General features: G+C 40.5%; 1 protein-coding gene across 1 annotated transcript in view; it reads right to left on the reverse strand.

Moving 5' to 3' along the window:
• LOC122813417 (protein transport protein Sec16B-like) overlaps positions 1 to 25582 on the reverse strand; it is a 1253021-nt gene that overhangs the window by 862584 nt on the left and 364855 nt on the right. Inside the window, exon 6 of the mRNA XM_044085733.1 lies at positions 7802 to 7943. Coding sequence (XP_043941668.1) covers positions 7802 to 7943 — 142 coding nt within the window. The remainder of the gene's footprint in view (positions 1 to 7801; positions 7944 to 25582) is intronic.

Raw genomic sequence — 25582 nt, forward strand, 5'->3', positions numbered from 1 at the left:
ACATAAGGAATCATCTGTGATAAGGGTATATGTCAATATGCCAGTCTGAGACCAAAACTGAAGACCAGGGACCACTGAACAAAGGTTAGAGAAGTGATCATGATCAAGGTGAAGCCAGAAGTAGAGTTTATACCCAGTTTTTTTTATATATATAAGTAAAAATTTTAATCACACTTTTCATTTTCAGTCAAAAGTAAAATAGTATAGGATTTTTATATGCACTAATCAAAGCACTTTACTTGGATATGACTTTTCAGTCATAATGTATTGGATGGTATAAAAAGTTTATTTGGCATTATGACTGGGGTCCCAAGTACGCTGTCCCTTTGATAATCAGTGAGATATATTTTCCCCTTATTTTTCCTGATGTAACTCTGTTTTAACAATCTTTTTAACAATATTTTTTAACATTTTTTATAATATATTATTTATTTGTATATATTTGTATTAAACAAATGACATCCTATATTTGTATTTGTATTTATAAATTATGTAAAGAACTGCCTTCCCATGAACAAAATGTTTTTACCATTGGGAATGAAGGGTTAAAAGTCTGGTGAGTTTTTAAATTTCAACATTGATTGGCCAGCCAATTAGAATGAATGTATTGATATAAAAAGTGTTTTAGACATGAAACAGATGATTTTGATGAAGTCTCCATGGTGGAGATGAAAGTGCTAAATCCGTCTTTTTTTTTCACTACTTTATATGTTAATAAATTATTTGTAAGTTTACCGTAATTCGTTTTGGCTGGTGGATTGATTACATACATAAAGTTATAAGAACTACTACGGAGGACAGCCTTTATTGTTACTGGGAGCAGCGTCTTTTGGTAGATTTATGGCCCAGATAGCCCAAGTTTGATTAGATGCTTTGGTGTTTGATGGAGTTGAAAGGGAAATGGGCATACCCATCCTAATAAGCTGTAGCAGTCCTTTGAAGGAATGTATCCTGAGTATGACCAGGAAGTGTGTATGTGGCACACTGTGCCACAGAACGACAATAGCCTTCATCGAGCAAGTGCATGCGAGTGTACATTAATGTAGGTGAAGGCATTGTGGCTCTCGCAGTCATGTGGGTCTCACAACAATCCACCCATGGGAAAGGATAGGCCAAATACAAATGTTTGTATTGCCAGGACAAGTGCCTGCCATCGCTACCTAAATGATGCCCCCCACCTCTAGATGGCTCTGATGAATGAGCTTGAGTCTGTTTCAAGAGAATTAATGATCAGCAGGTGTGAGGGCAAAAAGCATAAAGATAAAAAAATCCACAGTCGAGAATCACATATAGGTTCATAGGTTCATAGGTTCATACTAGGCTATCTGCCCAAGGGCATTTATAAGCCTAGCCCATAGTTATTTGGCTTTCCCCACCCCTTTAGTTTGAATAAAACTATGCCTATTATTTTGCTGTGCCTCTGTCAAGCAGTGACACTGAAGTAATCCCTGGGGTATATCTGCGATCCCCCATCCATTGGTCAAGATTCCTCTTGAACAAGGCCAGCGAGGTGCTCTGCCTCACATGTACCGGGATTTTGTTCCACAGCATAGGGAGTCTCTGGGTGATGAATCTGTCCCTCCAGCATGTTCTATTAATAACCGTGTCAAGGTTCAAGTCTCCGCCCTTGTGGTTCTGAGGGATCTAGATTTTTGAGGTGAAGCATATTCATCAAATCAGGGTTTGACATGGCCTTATATGTCAGGCACAGGTCACCTCTGAGCAAGCGGTATGAGACTGAATAGAGCTGGAGTTCTTTCAGTCGGGCAGCATAAGACATATTTTTGAGACCCTTTATCCTTTTGGTGAGGAACTTTTGGGGCCTTTCCAGCTGCTGCAGGTGTCTGGTCAGATACATTCCGAATGGGGCATTGTACTCAATCATAGGTCTAATGAGTGATGAGTACAGGGGGATTATGACCTCCCTTGATCTAGATGTGAATCCCTTCATGATCAGGTGGGCAATGTAGAAGGTTTTCCTAACTACTTTAGCAACATGAGTGTCAAACGAAAGGCTACTGTCAACCTGGGTCCCCAGATCCCTGATGACTTCTTCTGTGCTCAGTGGATTGCCACCTATATGGTAGCTAGGGGTAACCTTGTTTTTCCCGAAGGGTATGACTATGCATTTCTTGGCATTTAACTTTAGGCCATGGCTCTGGCACCAGTTATCCGTTTCTGTGAGGCCCTTCTGAAGGATATCTGTGTCAGATGTGTTTTCACTATGGCCCAGTTTGCAGTCATCTGCAAACTTTGTCAGCCATAACCCTCCTGTGTTTGCTTGTACTTCAGAAAAGTAGATGCCGAACAAGAGTGGACCCAGGACTGAGCCCTGTGGGACACCACTTGTGACAGGCTTTGAGTCTGACATGGCTCCAGCAACTCTGACCCTGTGGGTTCTGTCACTTAGCCAGTTTGCAACCCATCTTGTGATGTATGGGTTTACATTCAAGCTGATGAGTTTTTGATGATACCTGAGTGGGGTATTGTGTCGAAGGCCTTTGCCAGGTCAAGGTAGGCTGTATGGACTGCCTTTCCTCATCAATGGCCTTGGTGACTGTCTCAAAAAGTCAACCAAGTTTAAAAGGCATGATCTGCCTTTGACAAAGCCAAACTGGGTTGGATCCAAAGTCTGCAAGTTCCCTATGTCTTTATTTATGAGTTCCATTATGATCCTCTCCATGGCTTTGCAGATAAGGCTTGTCAAGCTAATGGGACGGTAATTTCCAGGGTCGGTGGAGGCACCGCCTTGTGAAGTGGGACCACAGTCGCCGTGCGCCACTCCTTGGCAATGATCCTGAGGTGAGGCTAAGATTAAACAGCTGTCCTAACTGCGGGTTTAATTCCTCATTGAGTTCATGGAGCACACAGCCGGGGACACCATCCGTCCCATGGATGCTGTGTTTTGCTTTGGAGAGAGCAGTTCTCACCTGGGCGTTGGAGATGTTTGGGGGCTACAATCCTCTGGTATAGATATCTCTCCTTTGGGGAGGGGGAGTTTGCACTGAACCTGTCAGCCAGTATGTTGGCAATGTGTGTAGGTTCAGTAATCTTCACATCATTTTGAACTAATTCTGAGCATATCTGGGAGTTTCCTCCTAGGTTTCTAACATAGCTAAAGAAGGCCTTATGATTGTCTTTTGAATCCTTGGCGATTTTTCTCTCAAAATTTGCCTTGGATGATTTTATGAGAGCTCTTAGTTTTTACTTATAATGATCAAAGGTGTCTTACCTTTCAAGGATTTTGCTCTATCTTGTAGTAGCTTCCTCCTTTTGTTGTAGAGCTTGTTTATGGCTGGGGTCCACCAGACTGGATGCTTGCCTTTGGTACAAAGAGTCTTAGTTTTGTTTGGGATTGCCTGATCCATGCAGTCCTGTAGGTGCTGGTAGAAGGCATTTGTAAGTGATTCAGCGGTTTGAGTAATGTTTACCACTGGCTCAGGGGCCTTAAAGGAGACCACACTAGTTTTTAGAAGTGTGAAGTCGGCTTTTGAGGATTTTTTCACTGTGGTCTTTTTTGTTTCAGGTGGGGGCGGGATGAGGACCTCCAGCGAGATTAGTTTATGATCTGATCTCACCAGTGAGGGGTATACTTCCGGTGTTGAACATTGTGATCCCATGTTCGTGATGATGAGATCAAGTATGTTTTCTCCTCTTGTGGGGATGGTGACTAGTTGTTCCATGGCATTTGAGTTTATGAACTCCAGGAACCTTTGGGATAGAGTGTTTGGGCTTGAGTAGTGTTCCCAGTCTATATTAGGGTAGTTGAAGTCACCTAGTATGATGGTGTTTGGAGATACATTTATCCCTCCATTGTTTTCAGGAAGGCCATGTGAGGTTCCTGAGTTTGAGAGGGTGGCCTGTAACATGCTACAAATTGCAGAGCAGTCTTGCCTATGGTTAATTGCACCTGGATGGTCTCCGATGCATCGCGCGTTGCCACCATCCTTGAGGTGTGGGTGTCCTTTATGAATATGGACACCCTCCTTTCTTGGTGTTGTCCGGATTTTGGGGCCGAACGCATGATATGAGGTGAAACCTGCTAGTGCTGGGGTGCTCTCAGGAGCCTTGAACCAGGTTTCTGTCACAGCACAGACATCGATGTTCTCCATACTGAGAAGGGCCTCGAAAAGTGCATCTTGAGATTGAGACTTCTGGCATTGAGCAGCATTACCCTTAGTTTTTTACTTTTTGTGTTCTAGGGTGGTAGGTTTAGAATTTGAGTCTTGCCTAAAAAGGCACTATGGGGTGGCAAGAGCCTTTGCCAATATCCGAAGCCTAGGGGTGACAGGTGCAAGCCGCCCTTGAAGCAGCGTGGCTTGTCCAACATGTCATCCCAGGCAGACAGACATTGGATCCCCTTTGAATGACACCAGAATTTAAGCCAATTATTAAAGCTGATCATCTTATCACTGTATTGTGGCATCATTCTAGGTGAAGGTAGGATACTGCTCAAGGTCAGGGTCATACCTGCCTGGGCTACATAATCAGAGAGCTCCTCAATGTCTCTTTCATGTAGTCCAGGAGGTGCGTCTCAGGTCGTTGACACCAGCGTGGACAATGACTGAGTCGTACTTGTACCTGCTGTTGAGAGACCTGAGTGCTTGTGTTATGTGGATTCTAGCGCCCGACAGGCAGCTTACTGTGACCTTCTCCTTACTCAGTCTGGTGAGCGGACGCCAGTGTGTCTGACTATGGAGTCACCTATGACAAGTATGTTTGGTGTTGTATTTGGCCTTAAGGGCAGTGACTGCTTTGCACACTGATTTTGTTGTTTATGTGTTGTTTGTGTGGTGTATTGAGTTTGCAGTTGCTTGGGTGTCTGCTTTGGAGGCCTCTGCTGTTTAGGTAAATTTTACTCAGAGCCTCGAGTATGTCTTAGTGTGTTTATGTGTTTGATTCAGTGGTGTGGTTGAGTTATGTGAGACTGGTATTGTGGTGTGTGTAGTTGCCTTCTCCTCCTGCCTGGTCTTGCCAGTCCTGAGTTGAGAGAGCTCAGCCTCCAGTCTGGCTAAATAGCTGCATCTCTCACAAGTGTTAGTGTTACATGGGAGGAGGAGATGGTTGTCCGTGTACATGAGGCAATTGTAACATTGTCTCAGAATTCCCAGATTCACCAAATGGGCAGGAGAGGATGCCAGCATCTGACCCTTCGACATGCTAGAAAGAATTATGAGTTGGTATGAGACAGAAAAGTAGTGGGCTTAGCAGGGAAGTGGGCACTTCTGGGGGTTTTGCTAGTGAGAGATTTGTATAATATAGGAGTGCTTGACCTGCAAAGAGAATGCTTATAAGACAAGGGATATGCTTATAAGACAAGTGCTGAGCTTTTTGAGAAGAAAAAGCTATTTGGAACAAGTGCTGCACTTTTTAGTGTAGGTGTAAACTGTTTAGGTTCCTAACAGAGCAGTTCTAAGGGAAAAATTGAAGAACAGACTTTCTGGAGCCAGAAAGAGTTTAACCTTGTTTAACCGGCGCTGCCCGATGCTGCTCTAGTGGCAACTCCGCGCTAGGCATCTATGCAGAAAAACTTAGCAAATAAACAGAGAAAAAATACTTAAAATCTCAAAAGTGGCTCCCTTCTTCTCTCAGCGTTTTTTCCTCTTGGAGGGTGCTTCACCAACAGCCAACAAGCCTGAAAAGACGCTCAAACCACGAGGCAACTAGGTTTTAAGAGAGGAAGATGAAGGAGTTATGGAAATGACCCCTAGTGGCCAATAAAACTACAGTTTCAAGTCAGTAACCACCTCTACGGGGGGCAGGGAAGCTGCTCAATGTTAGTCACTGCCACTGACGAACAGAGAGACCTCCTTCAGCCCAAGCAAATGGCCTCACAGAAACTTTCAAACAGTTCAGGAACAGCAAGCCTGTAACTGAACTTTTTTAACTCTCAGAAAAGTGGGAAAAAAGCAAGATTTTTTTTTGTTTTTGTTTTTACAGAGATAGCAGAGGTTCATAAGTAATATCAAGTTATAACAGTGCAGTAAATGACCCCACACAAGAGTGCTAGGTCAAGGACAGAAAATATGCAAGTTTTAAGAAAAAACGATTTAAAATTAAGTGCAAACAGGAAATTCAGCAAACAGCTTTTGGTTGTGCTCTAAATACAGCTACTAATACAGAAATCAAGTTTAACAAGCCAGAAAATGCTCAAGCTAGGCAGCTATGCAGAAAAACTTAGCAAATAAACAGAGAAAAATACTTAAAATCTCAAAAGTGGCTCCTTCTTCTCTCAGCTTTTCCTCTTGGAGGGTGCTTCACCAACAGCCAACAAGCCTGAAAAGACGCTCAAACCTGAGCAACTAGGTTTTAAGAGAGGAAGATGAAGGAGTTATGGAAATGACCCCTAGTGGCCAATAAAACTACAGTTTCAAGTCAGTATATATGCCACACAGCAGGACTGAAGCATTTCAACTTTATGTCACAAGTGTTGCTGTAAACACAGGTGCCATATTTATGAAAACATTCATGGGAAGCCAAAGATTACAATTGTGCACTCTATGATTCAGTATACCTAGGTCACCTCTGATAAAAAAGACAATTATGTCTAGGGTTATTTACATGGTTAACAAAACTATAATAATAATAATAATAATATTAATACTCCTCAACCAGTTTTTGATGCAGATTTTAAAAAGAAAACAGTACTGATAAGTGTAAGTGATTTCCCGATAAAAGGGACTAAGGAGAAATACTCTCAAAGAATAAGGAAATAAGATTTACATTTATCTCTCTGCTACTTTCAAACTCTGACCAGTGAAAATTCATAGCTTGTGTTTGTCTTTTCCCCTTCTTGTGTAAGAAGATACGGTAACAGGCTAAGCCATACTGGGTGTGAGTCCATTCTAGCAGACTAACATTTATAAAAAAATTATTTATAGTCTCTGCTACTGTTACTCATAAAACAATGGGCAATAATACATGTTGGTTTCAACGATCCATAAAATATTAAGATTCCAGTGAAATAATATTTGGAAGATACAGGAAGATAACCTTGAAAAATAGGTACAGTAATCTTTAAAACCTAAGCTGAAGTACAGACATGAAAAGTCCAGAAATCTTTTTTTTTATTATTCTGTTTGCCTATATAATGTCAATCAGACTGTTCATTTTTCATCATAAGCACAAGGGTTGTAAAAACCTCATGCAGTCACAGAAATGTTAGCCTAGCTACAGTTCCTGTTCTAGCCTGTGATGTCATGTGGATCCCTGGAATCATATACAGCTCTACGAAAAGCACTATAGACTCATAACAATGGAATGAATGACCCAATCAGCAGCCGCAGTCATTCATTCTTCTCCTGCTATCCAGGGCTTTATATGACATCACATTTTATCACACGAATTGTGAGCCAGTGTTTCATGTCTTAGTACTCCATAAAATGAATGTTCAAAATTCCAGCAAAAAGAATAAAATATTTACATCAGCCACAAGATGCATAAACATTTTAGAAGATATGTGAAGGACTGAAAAATGGCAACTCAGTGAAGACCATTCAGGTGAAGTTCATGGTCCAAAACAGCATCACATAAAGTTCTCAGAGTTGATTTTATACAAGTGTGCAGGGGATTGCCCCTGCATAGGTAGGTGAGGTGGCGTCCTCCACAGAAAAAAAAAACAACAGCCCAAAATTCAAGTTGCCTTTTCTGACTTCTGTCATCTAAGCAGTATCCATGGAATAGTTTTCACAAGACCAAATATACCCAGTCAAAGTCAGTCTTTCTAGGTAGTGTGGAATAAGAACAATTTTGATTTCAATATGAAGGCTCACCTAAGTACACATAATGTAGCATAACCTACCTAGCCATGTTGGTTCCTCTGTTGTTGGAGGCATTTGCTCTTGCAGACCTGAGTAATCCAGGTACTGGCTGAGTTCATAGCTACTGTTTGACAGACCAGATTCCTTATAGGCTGCTAATTGGCTGGACTCCAATACAGGGACCTATAAAGGGGAAAACAAATGGATAACTTAGCTCTGGTGCTCTCTGCATTGTTATATGCTAAAAGCAGTGCCAAATGCTCAGAATTTTAAACAGCACTAACAAGGGCAATTTATCCCTGAATCTTCGAAATATTTGCTTGCAGTTGTTAACAATAAGTGTCTATACCTGCTGTTTAATTTGCAACATTGTGTCCACTGTCCTTGTCATGCTCCGTAATCCTCTTAGAATTTTTTTTTTTTTTTGGTGGGTGGCACCACTGCAGCCTTGTTGAATTTTCATTGTCATTGATAAGTGCATGAGCTCATGACAGACTGGACACTTTAGATACCAGCATTTTGCTTTTCCTAAGTACATTTCAATAAAACAAGTTACACAAAAATAAATAGTGACATGGATTCAGAAAAATTATCATGTTTAGCACTATTCACACAATCTTGTAATTCCCAGTAGCTGAACATTGACAATCTGCAATTCACAGACATGATAAATCTGCAATAAGTAACAGCTCATTAACCGCTTATTATCATGTCTCTGAATCTGTCAAAGGAAAAAACTTCAAAGACCAATTCACGTTAGGTTCAAGCAAGGCACCCTTTATTACTTGCAGCAAGGAGTCAAAGCATGTAGGCACAAGATTTGTCTGAATTACTGGTGATTAGTATGTTATTCTTATAAAGTTCTTTTCCTGTCACACAGAAAATGTTACTATTCTATTGCTGACGTAGTTAGACACAGAAATCTGTATGTTCTACAGAAAATGCTACTAGACTTATTGCTGACTAGGTTAGATTATTTGCTAGCTTGCAAAACATTTTGAGAAAAACAACCTGGCCTTGGGCTTATTTTAGCCCATTTTAACTTTTCAATTCTTCAGTTGTACTGTTCTAATACATGTGTTACATTTTGTCTAGATTCAAGGCACATTTCTAGCTTTGGTACAAGTAATGCTAACTATGGTTTAAACTTTCAAGCATCTATTGTTTTTTCTATCAATGCTTCTAGCAGCTGCATACTTTCTCATAGCATAAACAGAAATTAATATCTCTTTGTTAAGTTTCATGACAATAGCAAAAATGAAATGTCTCTTGTTATTTTCATGACATTAGCAGAAATTAAATGCTTCTTGTTAAGTTTCTAATAACTGTGCAGATTCATGCAGTGTGAACAGAATAAATGTATTAACCCTTTTAAACCTCGAATGCACTAAGTATGCATATTACTATTACACATTTTTATGACATTTCCCACCTTTTAATACTTTTATTCTACTTTCAAGATAAGCATAAACATTTTTTTCCCCTAACCTCTTCTACTCAGGATTTGCAGTTAAGAGAGTCATTCAGTTTAAACTTATGAAAGTATTTTCAGTTTTTGAGCAATTCTTCAAGTTCAGCACCTTGGTATAAGGTTTCTGAAACTGAAATCTCTATAACGTCTTTAATCAGCCGTTTTATGCAGGGGATGCAGCAGCACACATATACTACCAGTAGGATTATTCCTACACAGATGGCAATCAGAATGTTCATCAGGATACTGCCCCACCCCCAAAGAATTTCTGGAAAAAGTCCGTCAATGGATTTGGTCCTGGTTTGGTCATAGCTGACACCTGCTGAATTACCTCAAGCTGGTTGTCTAGCTCGTGTTTGTGGTCAGGAATATACGAACAGCACTCCTCCTGGATTAAAGCACATGTACCTCCTCTCACCACTAGGGTGAAGTCAAGAGCCATGTGATTTTGAAGCACCACTGTTCTCATGGCAGTCAGTTCATCAGTCACCAATTCTAGGGCAGAAAAGGTTGCATTGCTCATTATTTCAAGAAGCTTAGACAATTTTCTCAGTTCCCAGATTGATTTCGTTGCTCCATATGCTGGCAGTACACCTGCCCACGAGATAACAGTATCACTCAAGTCCATATGTGACAGTCCACTTTTCCCTAAGCCCACAGCATGATGGTTTTTCCAGCGTGCATTGATTTGCCCCACTGGATTGACAGGCTTCTTGATTTCTCGAACATTCCAAATTTTCCCTTGAGGTAAAACTGCTGTGTGTCATATGGCCAGAACCAGGTACCCCAAAAAACAACTGTCGGACCAATTCTCAGGTAACCATTTATATGCTTTCCTACCACATACAAAGTAACAATCTTCTACTTTGGCAGTAACTTTACTATGCCCTGGCTCTGCAGGAAACATTTTTTTGTCGATTATAGACAGTTGTCTATAGAGGTCAGCATTACGTTTTACTTCACCAATTGTCCTATGCATCAGTTCAACAAATGAATCATAGCTTGTGTTGCAATTGGATCCGATGTTATCAGGTTTAGTGTAGCATCTATAGGGAACAGTCACATTCCAATTGCTCCAACCCACCTGAACTGTATCATTCTTGTAAAAACACACAGTTCCCTTCTGTCGAACAGACAAGTGCAATGCTACTTTATCTTATGATGTGTCATCTGATGTATCATAAATTAAGTTTTCCCAGGTCTTGTTGGCTCCTAGGGGAACTGAAGTTAACAGTAACCCCCCCATATGCTGTTGGCAAAGCTGTGCAAATCCAGCAATTCGAAACATTGAAGGTCTCAGCATACACATATTTGATTGCCTGGTAAGTGTTAAAGTTCGGGTGCCACTCTGCACGCTTGTTTAGTTCAATTTGTGTGGCTGGGAAAAGGAATGGCCACAACAAAAAGATTATTGTCACTAGTACAGTCAACAGGATGATTATGCAATACTTTTGAGGAAACGGTTGCTCTGCATTTCTGTTTTCTCCGACTCTTCCAAGTAGGTGTATTTGGATCTTACTGGATTCCGTCATCTTGGAACATGCTCTTACTCTCTGCCCTAATAGGACCTTCAGTGCCAATGGTTTCTTCACTGGGGTTGAGACGGATCAGTCCTATTGATCTGACCCCCCTTTATAGCCAGACTTTGTGCTGAGGGCCCCGATGTAGAGGTAATATTTTTGTCCAACTCAAAGTTCTTAACCAGCTTGCAGTGTGTCAGGTGTATCCACGAAGCTCGTTCTGCTATCTTGACTGCAGTGAGTGTTGAAAGAAGCACCTGGTAGGGACCTTCCCACCTTGGTGATGACCAATTCTTCAGCTTGATGTTTTTGATCCACACCCAATCTCCGGGCAACACTTCCACTTCTGATGTCTCGGTTTGTTTTCTATCTGAAACAGAATTTGACTGCAACAGATGTTTAGAACTCAACAACTTTTTCATATATTCAGCTAGTGTGAAATCAGCTTCCTGGTCTGATGACATGAGAAGTTTCCACTGGGGTGTATAATAAGCCCTTCCAAATAATTTTCAAAAGGAGCCAGTCCTTTTGCTGTAGGGACAGTTCTCATGCTCAACAGTGCCAGGGGCAAACAGTATAACCAGTTTTTTCCTGTCTCAGCTATTAATTTTCTCAATTTGTTTTTTAGTATACCATTATGCCTTTCAACTAGCCCTGCAGATTGTGGATGGTATGCACAATGATTTTTTAAAGAAATACCAAAATGCTTACTCAACTGCTGTATGGTTTGATTTACAAAGTGTGTACCATTGTCACTGTAGATCCTTTCCGGAATACCAAACCTAGGAATGATTTCCTTGACAAGTACCTTTGCCACCGTAGCTGCATCTGGATTTTTGGTTGGAAAGGCTTCCACCCATCTGGAAAACATATCTACAATGACAAGACAATACTAATTATTTTCACATTTGTTCAATTCTATGAAATCCATACAGATAGTGTGAAACGGATATGGTGGTGTAGGGAAACTTCCTTGCTTGGGCTTTATCGCCCCCTGTGCATGATGTTTGTTACAAATCTGACACATCAAACAAAATTTTTTAGAGTAGTTTGTAAATCCGTACGTTGTGAACACCTGGTTCGCCAGCTGTACCACCCCCCCCCTGTTGAGACATGGCACTGCCCATGGCTCAACAAAGCTGCATATAGAAACAAATTAGAGGGTAGTATCGGTTTTCCTTCTCTAGAGGTGTACAGCCCCTTTTCAAGGATTGCTCCTTGTTTTATCCATCGTTGTTTTTCAGCTTGCGTAGTGAGTGTCTGCATTGTTTTTAACATATCTAAATCTAAAATCTCAGAGTGTTGTAATTCCTCATTTAAAAGAAATACTTCTGTGGCTGCTTGTTTTGCAGCTGTATCAGCTCTTGCATTACCTTTTGAAATACTATCTTGTTGCTTGGTGTGAGCTGTGCATTTACAAATGGCTACTTTCTGAGGTAACTGAATAGATTCTAAAAGATCTAAAAATAACTGTGCGTGATTTAAAGGTTTGCCAGTAGATGTTATCATTCCCCAGTTTTTCCACTGTTGCGCAAAAACATGTACAGTAGAAAAAGCGTACTGGCTATCAGTAAAAATGTTTACACATTTACCCTTTGTTAAGGTACATGCCCATGTCAGGGCAATTAATTCTGATGCCTGTGCAGATAAGTTGTGTGGTAAAGATTTTGCTTCTATAATCCCAGTATCAGAAACTACTGTATATCCTACTAGGTTCTGTCCTGCAGGACCCCTTCTGCACGAGCCATCCACGTAGTATGTCACCTCAGCATTATCCAAGGGGACATCCGTGAGATCTTTTCTAGGTAGTGTCTTTTGCTCAATTACCTGCAGGCAGAGGTGTGGTGTGCCGTCTTCAGGTGTCGGGAGCAGAGTAGAAGGGTTTAAAGTCATGCAGCACTCAATTGTCATATGAGGTTGGCTTAATAATATAGTCATACAGGAAAGATGCCTAGCAGGGGAAAGATATGCCACCTTTTCTTGTAGTAAAATAATTGCGACTGCATGATGTACTCTTAAAGTGAAAGGGTGGAACAAGACTACTGAGGCTGAAGCCTGTACTGCCATTGCAGCTGCAACTACTGCTTGTACACAGTGGGGTAAGGATCGTGCCACTGGGTCTAGCTGTGATGAATAGTAAGCAATGGGGCGTTGCTTATCCCCATGCTGTTGTATTAGTACTGATGTCATGTAACCCTGCTTACAATCTACAGTTTGGAAAAAACGTTTATGGTAGTTTGGCAATCCCAGAACTAATGAGAACACTATTAACTGCTTTAGTTTGCAGAAAGCAGATTCTGCCTCTGGTGTCCATTGTAGCAAATCCTACGCTGCCATAGGCTTCTTATATATAAGGTCAGTCAGAGGTGCAGATTCCAAGGCATAGTTTGGAATCCAGCTCCGGCAAAAATTAGTTGTACCCAGGAAAGACATAATTTCCTTCTTGGTAGTGAGTTTTGGTGCTTGCAAAATTGCTTTTTTCTGTCCTCATCTAATGTTCTACCTTCCTTGGATATTACATATCCCAGGTATTTGACTTGTTTTTTCCAAAGCTGCAGTTTACTTTTATTTACCTTATGTCCTTCAGCGGCTAAAAATCGTAGAAGTGCTATGGTATCTTCTCTACATTCCTGCTGGGTGGGGGCTGCCAACAAGATGTCATCAACATAAAGCAAAATCTGACTGCCTCTTGGTGGGGTGAATCCCACCAAGTTGCTTGCATTTCTTGTGAGAATATTGTTGGACTTTCACAATATCCCTGTGGTAGTCACGTATATGTATACCTTTTCCCCTGAAATGTGAATGCAAACCAATACTGTCTATCAGGGTGTATCAGTATCGAAAAGAACGCATTGCTGATGTCTACCACAGAAAAATACTTCTGTTGAGGTTTCAAATCATTCAACAGGGTGTGTGGGTCTGGCACCATAGGTGCTCTTGGTATTACTGCATCATTTACAGCTTGTAAATCTTGGACCATATGCCATTCTCCATTGGTCTTTTTAACTGGAAATAAGGGTGTGTTACATGGTGAATCGGGAGATTCTACTAGTATCCCTCCTTTAACTAAGGCTGCTATAATAGGCTTTATCCCAGCCTCTGCATCTTTTCTTAAGGGATACTGTCTTTTTTGTGGTCTGAATGCTGACTTTGGCATGATAGTAACTGGTCCCGCTGTACAGATAAGTCCTACATCTGATTTCCCTGTTGACCAGAGGGTCTCTCGTATATTTCGTAAGGCATTTTCTTCCTCCTTTAACAGGAGTGTCAATCAACTGTCCTCGCTAGACTGCAAGTGCACAGCTGGGTTGGTCTGAGTTATCCAATTATCTTCTGTATTTGTATTCCTTGTTCTGACAGCTCTAGTTCTGTCCGTTTCTCCCATCTCATGACTTTTTCTCCTAGGTCTGCCCATTTTATATTCCTGTTTTTGGTTAAGCTAACATGTGGTAATCGATTAGATTTATAAAGTGCAAAGAACTCCTGGGGCAATGAACAGCTGGATACACTGTTCCCTTCTGTGTCCCAGTACAGGTTACGCAATACCAATCTGTTTGCATGATTCTTAAATAATTCTTGCTCATATTCTTTATCAGGTCCTGGTGTGTTACAATAATACAGGGTACAGTGCAACAGGTGTTGCATATCAATGTCAAGGGAGGGGAACTTGCTGATGGCTACATTCATTAACTCTTTGGTCACAGTCCCTGGACCAGTTGTAACCAAGTCCTGGCTGTACCAATAAAACATTTCACCCTCCGGTTGCACTGCAAAGGTATCAATTTGTCGCTGTGCTTCCATACCCTGCATGGTCGGGACTACTGCTATACCAAATAGCTGCATGAGGTCTCTGCCCAAGAGGTTTACTGGGCATTTTGCAGAAACAACAGTTTTGATTTTCTGTGTCAATCCTGAAACTGGATCAGTTATTGCAATGTTATGGGAGAGAGGTTCCCGATACAGCTGTCCATTAGCTGCTTTGACCAGTATGCAATCAGGTGACTCTGTGTTTTCTGGCAGTTTGGAGGGATATATCAGGGTTCGTGATGCCCCTGAGTCACACAAGAATTTGACTTCCCTCCCTTCTACCAAGAGTGTAACTTCTGGTTTCATGTCTGCTAAATAGAGCTCCAAGCTCAATAAAGCTAGGTCCAATATTTCATTTTCTTCATTGTCACTAACTTCCTGCACTTCCTCTACTCCCTCTATCACATTCTCATTTGTCCTTTCTTCACTAGCCCCTTCTAGTTATTCCTGACTATCATATAGTCAGTCCTCACCCTCCTTGTCTTCCGTTGTTGCCTTCTTGTTTTTCTTGCAATCCCTTGCCAAATGTCCCTTTTTACTGCATTTAAAACATTCTCCCCTTTTCTTTCGCCCTTCAAAGTCCTCTGATCGTTGATCAGATTGTTTGTTTCCCTGTGCATTTTTCTTGCCCTTTTTCCTGGACTGTACTACATAAACTTCTGCTCCATCTTCTACAGAAAATACTTGAGCTTTCTTTTTCTTTTTGCTATTAAAATGCCTTTCGGCATGCCTAGCATATTCAAGTAATGATTGTAACCTGCTTGTACAATGGTCTACCATATGTTTTGTAACAAAACTGCTTATAGGTGCAATACTGCCCTTTAAAAATGCATTCTTTAACTGCTGTTCATAAGGGGAATCTTGTGTTTGATCTTCAGGAACCTGCATTCCACAGTGGTTATTAAAACACTCTAACAATCTGGCATAGTACTGGTCAATTGTGTCACCTTCTTGTTGGATGCATTGATTAATGCAAGTCCAGTCTGCCCTAGGTTTCCATTTTTCAGAGATGCGGTCTGTAAGACCTTTTACTCTGGTGTCTAATTCTGCACTGCTATGTGGGAGGGGTCTTTGTGCAGCATCACAGGGATTCCAGTTCCCACTAATCATGTACCAATCTGGCCCTACAATTTGTCTAACTACTTTTTCTATCTCTTCTCCATTTAAGTTATAACTCAACCTCATTCCTTGTAAATCTTCTGAGAATTTTCTAAAATTAACCTTTGGATGGGGAATTCCCTCAGTGGCTTTCCGGATATCTTCTGGAGTCCAAGGTCTATACACTAAAATAGTTGGGTCCTGATTGTCTTGACCTGCCTGAGGATTGGGTACTTCTATAAGTGGGCATATTTCTTCTTCTTCACTTATAGATCGTGAATTCTTAACCATTTGCCATAACTCAATGCCTTCTTCTGAATTACCTGCCTTTGTTCGGGATCTAGTCCCGATGGGATCTCTAATTTTAGTCAGTTTTAGTTTCATAATATCTCTGTCTTCAGTAACTACAGGATATCGTGGGGGTGGACTAACCTGTTCACTTGCTTCATATTCTGGTAAGGGAGGTGGAGGTGCTGATGCTACTACTGAGTTATTGTCCTCCTTATCTAAAAACATTGCTTTTGAATTTTTGTTCTTTTGTTCCCTACGGTTTACTTCCTCAAGCCACCTGTGTGCCTGAGGAATTCCTAATCGACGTTGCTTTTTTACCCGACCTTTGGAATCAGTTTTGAGCTGTTTGATAAGTTTGATAAGTGAGGATTTTTCTAATTTTCCATCAAATTCATATTTATTAACCCATTTTGAATAATATCTAATATTGTCGGCGCACTGCGACTGCATATAGCATGTTACAGGCCACCCTAAACAAAACTAGACTCTCTGTACCAAAGGTAAGCGTCCATCATCCAAGGCATTTTGAGAGAGAAAAATCGCCAAGGACTCTAAAGACAATCATAAGGCCTGGGACCGGATGTCCCCGCTGTGTGCTTCACTTCTAACTCAAAGGAGAATTGCCCACAGTTAGGGACAGCTGTTTAATCTTAGCCTCACCTCAGGATAATGCACTCAAGGAGGACGACAATCATCTGTGGTCCACTTCCACAGGGCTGTGCCCCACACCCCTCTGGTTATTACCACCATTAGCTTGGATGTTTTATCTGCAAGCCATGGAGAGGATCATAATGGAAACCATAACAAAGACATAGGAACCACTTAGACTTTGGACCAAAAAGGCTTTGCTTCAAAAAAGGCAGATCCTGGCCTCTTAAACTTGGTTGACTTTTTTTCAGTCACCAAGGCCATTATTGATGAGGGAAAGCAGCTCATACAGCTACCTCGACCTGGCAAAGGCCCTTCACACACAACCCCCCCAGGTATCCCATCAAAAACTCATCAGCTTGAATGTAAACCCATACATCACAAGATGGGTTGCAACCGAACTGGGGACAGAACCCACAGGTCAGAGTTGCTTGAGCATGTCAGACCTCAGTCTGTCACAAGTGGTGTCTCACAGGGCTCAGTCCCAGTCCCTGGTCCACGCATCTCGAAACTTTTCTGAAGTAACAACACAGGGGAGGGATGGTTATGACAAAGTTTGCAGATGATGACTGCAAAGCCATAGAAAAAACACATCTGGACACAGATATCCTCCAGCAAGACATTAGACTACACGCTTGACAATAAATGGGACGTGTGGGAGGACAAGACAGGATCTGGGGAGATCCCTTCAATGGCTGTGGAACAAAATCCCGTCCATGTGAGGCAGAGCACCTTTTGGCCTTGTTCAAGATCTGTCTTGACCAATGGATGGGAGATTGTAGATATACAGATATATTACTGATTACCAGAGGCTTGACACAGGCACAGCAAATGTATAGTTTTTTATATTCAACTAAAGGGTGAAAGCCACATAACTATGGGCTTGGCTTATAAATGCCCTTGGGCAGATAGCCTAGTATGAACCTATGAACCTATGAACCTATATATTTTGTGTTTTCTGTTAAAGGCGGATTTTGGGGTCTTTTTGTGCAATTATTCCCCATTTTGTTCTACCCATTGATCGTTACGTAACTTTTCTTAATTTTTAATGTGGTACCACGGATTTTGTTATAGTCTCTTCAGAATGACTGCCTACTTATTCTGTTTCTCCTATCTATGACAAAACAGTAATCCTTTTTGTCCCTGACTTGTAAGAAAAATACAGTCTGACAAAAACAATACACATCTACTGATCTAAAACAGAAACAGAAAAAAGTAGATTCACCTTACCTGAGCCCATGTGATTGATCACCAATTCACGGAGACCCATCCTTCAGTCACAGATCAGAAAGTGGCTGGCCTCTTTTGAACGACAATTCAGTCGGAGGACTTTCCATATAAGAAGAACCGATTTGGTTTCTTCCCCGTACGGTTTCAACCACCTGGCCGTCTGATCCGAGGTGAAGAGAGGTTTCTGGTCCGAAGGACCAATCTGTCAAAGGAAAAAACTTCAAAGACCAATTCACGTTAGGTTCAAGCAAGGAATCCTTTATTACTTGCAGCAAGGAGATAAAGCATGTAGGCACAAGGTTTGTCTGAATTACTGGTGATTGGTATGTTATTCTTATACAGTTCTCTTCCTGTCACACAGAAAATGTTACTATTCTATTGCTGACTTAGTTAGACACAGAAATCTGTATGTTCTACAGAAAATGTTACTAGACTTATTGCTGACTACATTAGATTATTTGCTAGCTTGCAAAACATTTTGAGAAAAACGACCTGGCCTTGGGCTTATTTTAGCCCATTTTAACTTTTCAATTCTTCAATTGTACTGTTCTAATACATGCGTTACATTTTATCTAGATTCAAGGTACATTTCTAGCTTTGGTACAAGTAATGCTGACTATGGTTTAAACTTTCAAGCATCTATTGTTTTCTCTATCAATGCTTCTAGCAGCTGCATACTTTCTCATAGCATAAGCAGAAATGAATATCTCTTTGTTAAGTTTCATGACATTAGCAGAAATGAAATGTCTCTTGTTATTTTCATGACATTAGCAGAAATTAAATGCTTCTTGTTAAGTTTCTATTAACTGTGCAGATTCATGCAGTGTGAACAGAATAAACGTATTAATCCTTTTAAACCTCAAATGCACTAAGCATGCATATTACTATTACACATTTTTCTAACAGAATCAAACACTGAGATATTAGACTTAACTGTGCTAGTGTTCCCCCTACTAGCATATGAAACACATTTGTATCAGCACCTTTAACCAGACACCTACACATCTGCAAGCATGCCCTTACAGACACACACCCAGACACTTGTGCAATTTCTCTCTCACACACACACACACACACACACACACACACACACACACACTTTCAAGTATGCATCTACAGATGCACACACATACACAAACACACACACACACATTCAAACACAAAAGAACACACACACACACACACACACACACACATTCAAATGCACATACAGATACATACATGCACACACACACACACACACACATACATACACACACACACACACACACACACACACACACACACACACACACACACACACACACACACACGTGGTGTTGATCTACTTAACCAGTGTGGCATTTAACAAACAGTCATGCTGCTTCAATAGAAGTGAATGGGAGTATATCCTCAAACGATGGTGTACACTTCTTTTGTTTCAGTACCCAAATAATGTGGTACAACTATTCTTTGAATTCCTCTACTGCACTACTTCAGTGCCAGTGAAATTTCAAGGGAAGAGAACATTGCTAATTTACATTACCTGCACCCCCCAAATGTTGCATTTGTGTAAAGTTTCCACTAACAAGACTGCTCTAGCACAAAGAGGTAGTACCTACTTACCACTGTAGAGGTACAGCAGTCTTTGAGTTCTTCAGGCACAAAGCACTACAAAAACCTACACAGGACAGATTACAATAATGTATTATGACTTTATGAACCCCTGGGAGTGTTATTTGTTTAACTGGTATGTAGTTGTTGTTGTTGCTGTTGTGTCTTTCGGCTTTTCCCAGTTAGGGGTCACCACAGCGGAACTCCAGTCCGCTCATGATTGGCAGTAGATTCTTACGTGCTGAGTTGCCGGCCCTGATGCACAACCTTCAATGAAGGTAAGCCCATTCACTCATGTCTCCACACAAAAGACGCTCTAGCTGAAAGTCGAACCGGACAACGTCTTACTGTGAGGCGACAACACTACCGCAGCACCACCACTGCAGTTTATGCATAAAAGAAATTACACAAAATGAGCTCAGACATTACATGCAATATAAGAATCCACATCTAACATATTCATTAAATACACATAAGGAGATAGTTACACAGAGAAACAGTTTACGAGCAGCAGTGATTTTTCTTTATGGGAATACATTAGTCTCATTATAGGCCCTTGGTGTAGTAAAAATTACTTCTAAGAGGTAAGAAAAATTACATTAGGAAGGCAGAAATAGTAGGATAAAAAATATAGTTGAGTGGGAGTAGAAGGGAATTATTGTAATGAGAAATCAGAAGTGAGGAAACAAATTCAAAAAGGATTGTTCTAGAGCACTAACAGACATGCCAGCTTTCAGAGCAATGAGGGAGAAAGAAACTGTAGAAGGTTTGGTCAATGCATATTTCAAGCAGAAGTTAAGGATCTGGGATAAGAAATCTGGCATCATTAACCTGGTCATTACCAGTGCTGAAGGAGTGGTGAGGTAAAAATAAAAGTAGTCAATGGACAACAGTGACCAAACCATGTGTCACACATGATTCTCTAGAGAATGAAGAGGAGAGAGAAGTGCATCTGGACAGCAGTGTGTGAAGGAGACTGCAGTGTGGTACATTTCACCTAACAGAATATTCTTTAAGAAGGAATACAAATAAGTGACTGGAGTGAGTAGATTACTACCACCAGATTTAATAGGCATGACCTTCCTTTAACAAAGCCTAACTGTGCTGGGTCCAGCATTTGTAGGTTACATATGTTCTCATTTGTCATGCTAAATGATATTATTATTATTGTTATGATTATTACGGGATGGTTATTTCTTCATAATATTTCACTAAATATGCTAGATATGAGTTTCTCAAATCCAGACCAAGCTACATTTTTTCATCCCTGAGGACAATTTCAGCCCCATTTAATGAAATCATGCTCTTTGTCATGTCTGAATAATTTTGTTGCTTACATTTCTGGTGTTTTAGCACCACAAAAATTCAGTGTTGAAGTTCTGGGATGGAACAATTAAAATTGATGAAGTTATGATACTGCATTTAATTTTGCAAGTAAGCTTCACAACACAGGATATTGAAGACTCTTACTTTATGTAACATGTTAACATTTCCTCATATACCTTACAATATAACCATTTCTTTAAGTCTTTTCATAAATGCAGAAGTTCTAATTTTTTATTCAAACCCAGGCCAAACTGAAGCTTTTCTACCTCAGTGGGTTTACCTGTTGTTTGCAAGATCATGTTTTTGCATGATATTTGGGGATTTTTCTACTAGTACTTATAAAACAGCAGAATAAAATTATTATGTTGGAATTTTATCTCAGTGTAAACTACTGAAACTAAAGTTCAAAGAAGCATTTATCTGAGTGAATGCAGCATTTTTTTAATTTCAAAAATTTTCTCCCAAAAATTAAACAATGCAATTGTTAGATCCTCAGAAAAAAAATCATGACTGTGTCATGATGTGTGAACACCATTTATTTTCAGATCAAAGCCAAATTTATTAACTGTACCTCAAAAAGCGACATCGCTCACTTCATTTTGACCATATGTGAATATAACTACTTCATAAATTCGTATGTCAGCATTACAAAATTATTGTATTGAATGCATGCAGTAATAATAATAATGACATTCTATGTATTTAAGGCTCTCTGCTTCCTTTGCAAAGTGTATGCTGTAAACTTTGTCAGTTTTCAGAGATGTTTACCTAAGACATATTACACAAGAAAAGTTTCAAGAGTGTCAACATGCCCAGAAGTTTGTTTGCTTTTTTTTTTCTGTAAGGTCACCAGTAATGGAGGGCTTCCATTTCACAGCAGGTACTCTCATCACCATTGGTGCCACGCATTGGACACAAAAATCAATATGGGTTGCACAGGTGACTCAGTGGCCTATTATTTTAACAGGATGGTTATCATCCCCTCAGTGTGCTGGTAGTACATGGTCATCATTTCCATACATGTCCAGTATCCAGGCAACACACAAGCATAGCATCTAGTATGATTGTGCCTTGCAGCACTCATTCTTGAGTGGCAGCATATGACATCATTTCATGTTGGGGGATACAGGATACCCACTTGTAGCCTTAGTTCCTCACAACAGTGCAGAGTCTGGGAAACTAGGCAGAGGAGGCATACAACTATGTAAAGCATTAGAACATCACAAAGTCTGTGCATTTTTGCAAGCAGGATGTCTCTGGTACTGCACTGTACTGTAATATGAGCCATAAAAAGGCATGTGACATAGTGATGGTGGCAGGCTGTGTAACGTGACTGTGAATACCACTGCAGTGGCTGTACCATAAGCAGGATTCCCACACATTTTATTTATTTATTTACTTGCTTATTTATTTTCACTTTTATTTTGTTTGATTATTTACTGGGCTAGTACAGTTAACACAACAGATGCAGGTATGGCTTAGGTGAAGAAATTTACAAAAAATAAAACAGAACAAATTCTCAAACATGGAAAAATCACAGATTATACAGAATCCCATAAACAATTGAAACAATATGCAAATATTATTAACTGAGCAGGAAAATAAGTGTGAATTGTTTTTTGAAGGAAATATTAGAGGGGAAATAGATGAGAAAAGATGGTCAAAGTAGACGTGATACAGGTGAGGAGGGAGTTAGGTGATGTGTCCAGTGGAAAAGCAATTTTTTACAAAGGACAAATCACAGTTCTGAAGCAAAATTAGAGATGTCTTTGAAAATCAGTGAAAGTTGAGAGGTATGTGTGAAGACTGTTAGAGAAGGTTGAAGGCTGCCAGCCTAGCTAGATAGAATTTTATAGATAATTCTATCATTTGTAAATATGAACGTGAATCACATGCTTGTTGTCTTAAATGAAAAAAATGCTGTTAAAAAAATGTGGCAACAGTGCTCACTACTGACCCAGTAAAAGCATGTTGTGATCCTTTGATCTAAAGTCAGCTCCAGTCTGCCTAGATGAAGGCTTCCTGCCTATTGTTTTAAGGCTAAAGTTAATGACCAGAATTTACATGTGGAATGTCCTTTATTACTCTAAGTGTAAAAGAATGTAAATGCAGTTTCTGTCAGCCTGGGAACACCAGGAAGGTGTAAAAGACGATGTAATGTTTAGCAGAACTGGAGTTTTAATTTAAGCAGTGAGAACCAGAGATTATTAAGCATGTTTGCCTGACTATCCAACTCAGCACTGCCTTATGCTCTCTTTATGTAAGTAGTATGTTAGAACTGTGTTTTCTTCTAGAAGTAGGTAGAAATTAGAAAGGATTAGACTAAGTGTTTTCTGTGATGTCAGAACTGTACTACTTATTTATTTTAAGTATTTCTGTGTGATCACTGAACTTTCGACTAGCACTGTATAGTAGAAAGTATTGTCTTGTGATTTTAATGATTTATTATTAAATATTTTAAAACCTTTTAACTGTGGCTGGTTTGTGTAGAGATAAGTTAAGCTCTAGATTGCTCTACATTGCTCTACATTGCATATTTATAGAGTTTACTGTCCAGACCACTCTAATAGCTTTAGCCATGGGCTATACTACCAATTGGATATTAATATTGCACAGTAATAATTGGACACCCGTTTAAGGGCCTTTGAGTAGCTGATAAGTATTAGCTGGGTGGTGGCAGTAATTACTACCGTATAGTCTGGGTAAAAGGGGCACAGCTGGAGAACCTATGCTAGCCTTCCCCAGAAGTGTCTTTGTGGTTGTGTAAACTCTTATCTCAAAGTGTGTGTGTGTCAGCTACTTGGGCAGGGACATGAAGCACTGGTTGGAGAGAGAGAGTGCTGGAGATTTTAGCTTGCCCAGCTAGGCTGAGATCTGGACCCTATAGCTGTGCCAGTGGGGAGTCTTATTGGGGACCTGGGGAGCAAGGGAGTGACCAGCCCCAGACTGACTGTGATCTCTGTGTGCTCTTAAGGGAAATTGCACTTTACTGTGTGTATTTGTTATCCTTTCCTCTCATATGAGATGCCCTCTCTGGTGTTAGTGATGAGGATTGAGGCTCCTTGATTGCTGGGCCAGAGCACGGGTGTCGCAGTATGTTTTATGCATCATACAGTGCTCATGAATTAAAAGTACTCTGCAGTTCAAATCTTGTTAACTGCAGGAGCAGAACGTATATAAGTGAACATAGCAATGTCACAGCTGTGTTAAGGTTCAGACCAAGAAGGCATTATCATCACTGCAGCAGAGGCATAACCCATGGCACTCACAGAACATGTCATAATTGCCTGCCACATGTTCGTGGACACCATGACCTCCATGTGTACTCTTTGATCTGAGTTCAAACAATGATAGTGCAGTTCTGTATACTGCCACATGATGTATGAGGGCAAAGGAGGCTGATACTGTAGCCTATGTATGCCTGTGAGATATGGACTGTTTCATGGAAGTGCTGCATGTAGTCTTAGAGAGTTGTCCATGAACATGTCAATACTGAACAATACCCGTATCACAGGCCAGTGGCAGTAGGATGTTTATCTATTTGTAGTAGCCTTTCACAGAGTCCTGGGTGCCTTCCAGTACACTTGAAAAGAGTAGTCTTCTCTGCAGTGTAGGTTGTCTGTATACAGAGGGGAGCCACCACTTTGTGGTAGTCCCACACTAAGATATGCACACGCGTGCAATTTCTGCAACATTACTGGCAATAAACTGTTGAATAACACTAGCAAGAGAGATGTTGATCCTGTGTGTGTTTCCTGCTCATAAGTTGAGCATCAAAAGTATATTTGCACATCTGGACTAGTTTAGCCTCTTGTCAACTCTCCACTACATGTATATGTCCCTTCAAAGCAAATTCCACATGTGCAGGAATCATGGGCTACTGGGCACAGACACTCTCCCACAAAATGGCTGTATAAACTGCAAGTATGCCATCATCATCATCGGCACTGCTCAGCTCATCACATGCCACAAAGTGTCTTCTGTGTATAGAGACAGTCCCCTTGTATACATGCAATAGACAGTGTGCATGTTCTTCTGTTGGTATAACACTTGCAACACTGAAAGAAGCAGACTCTTCGGTGGAAAGTACCTGTTAGGGATAACACCTAATGTTACCCAGGTTTTGGATATAGTTTATTGGATAAACCTATAATAATGTTTGTATTCATTGTCTGGTAGTTAGTTACCTGTGAATCTGTTAACTCAGTGGCATAATCAATGCCATTCACAGGTGATGCAGTGGACAGCTAACTGGTTGTCTGAAGAACATACGGTTTGGCTCACAGATGCCATTTCTGAAAAAAAAAGATACCAGTGGTCTAACACAGGGCTCATTGTTGCCCCCCCTCTGTTATTTGACACCTATTCCTCAGACCTTCAAAGCCAATAATCCTGGTCCATGGTTATCTATGTTGCAGAAGGCTATTAACTGGGTGTTGATATTCAGTCTTCCATTAGCTCACAATTGTTTCAGCATGGGTTGAACCATGTTCACAGCTGGTGGAAGGACAATGATCTGATATTAAATGTGAAAAAATGTAATATATAACATTGTCCCTTTCTATATAGATGCAACGCCCTTCCAATCAGAGCGAGCTGTAAGGGATCTAGGCACTATTGTCGATAATTCCTTATCTTTAAACCATCATGTCTCCACAGTGGTTTAGAAAGTCTTCTAGCTGGCTCATCTAATTTCCAAAGGCATTTCCTCTGAATCCAAAGAAGTCTTAATTCCCCTTTACCAGTATCTCATCAGATCCACTGAGGCCATTTTTGCATATTTATGTCTAAACATATCACTCAGCATGAGAAACTTCAAAGATCCCTAATAAAAATGT

Source organism: Protopterus annectens, chromosome 10.part0 (assembly GCF_019279795.1).
Source record: "Protopterus annectens isolate FY-2018-M chromosome 10.part0, PAN1.0, whole genome shotgun sequence".
Classification (NCBI taxonomy): Eukaryota; Metazoa; Chordata; order Ceratodontiformes; family Protopteridae; genus Protopterus; species Protopterus annectens.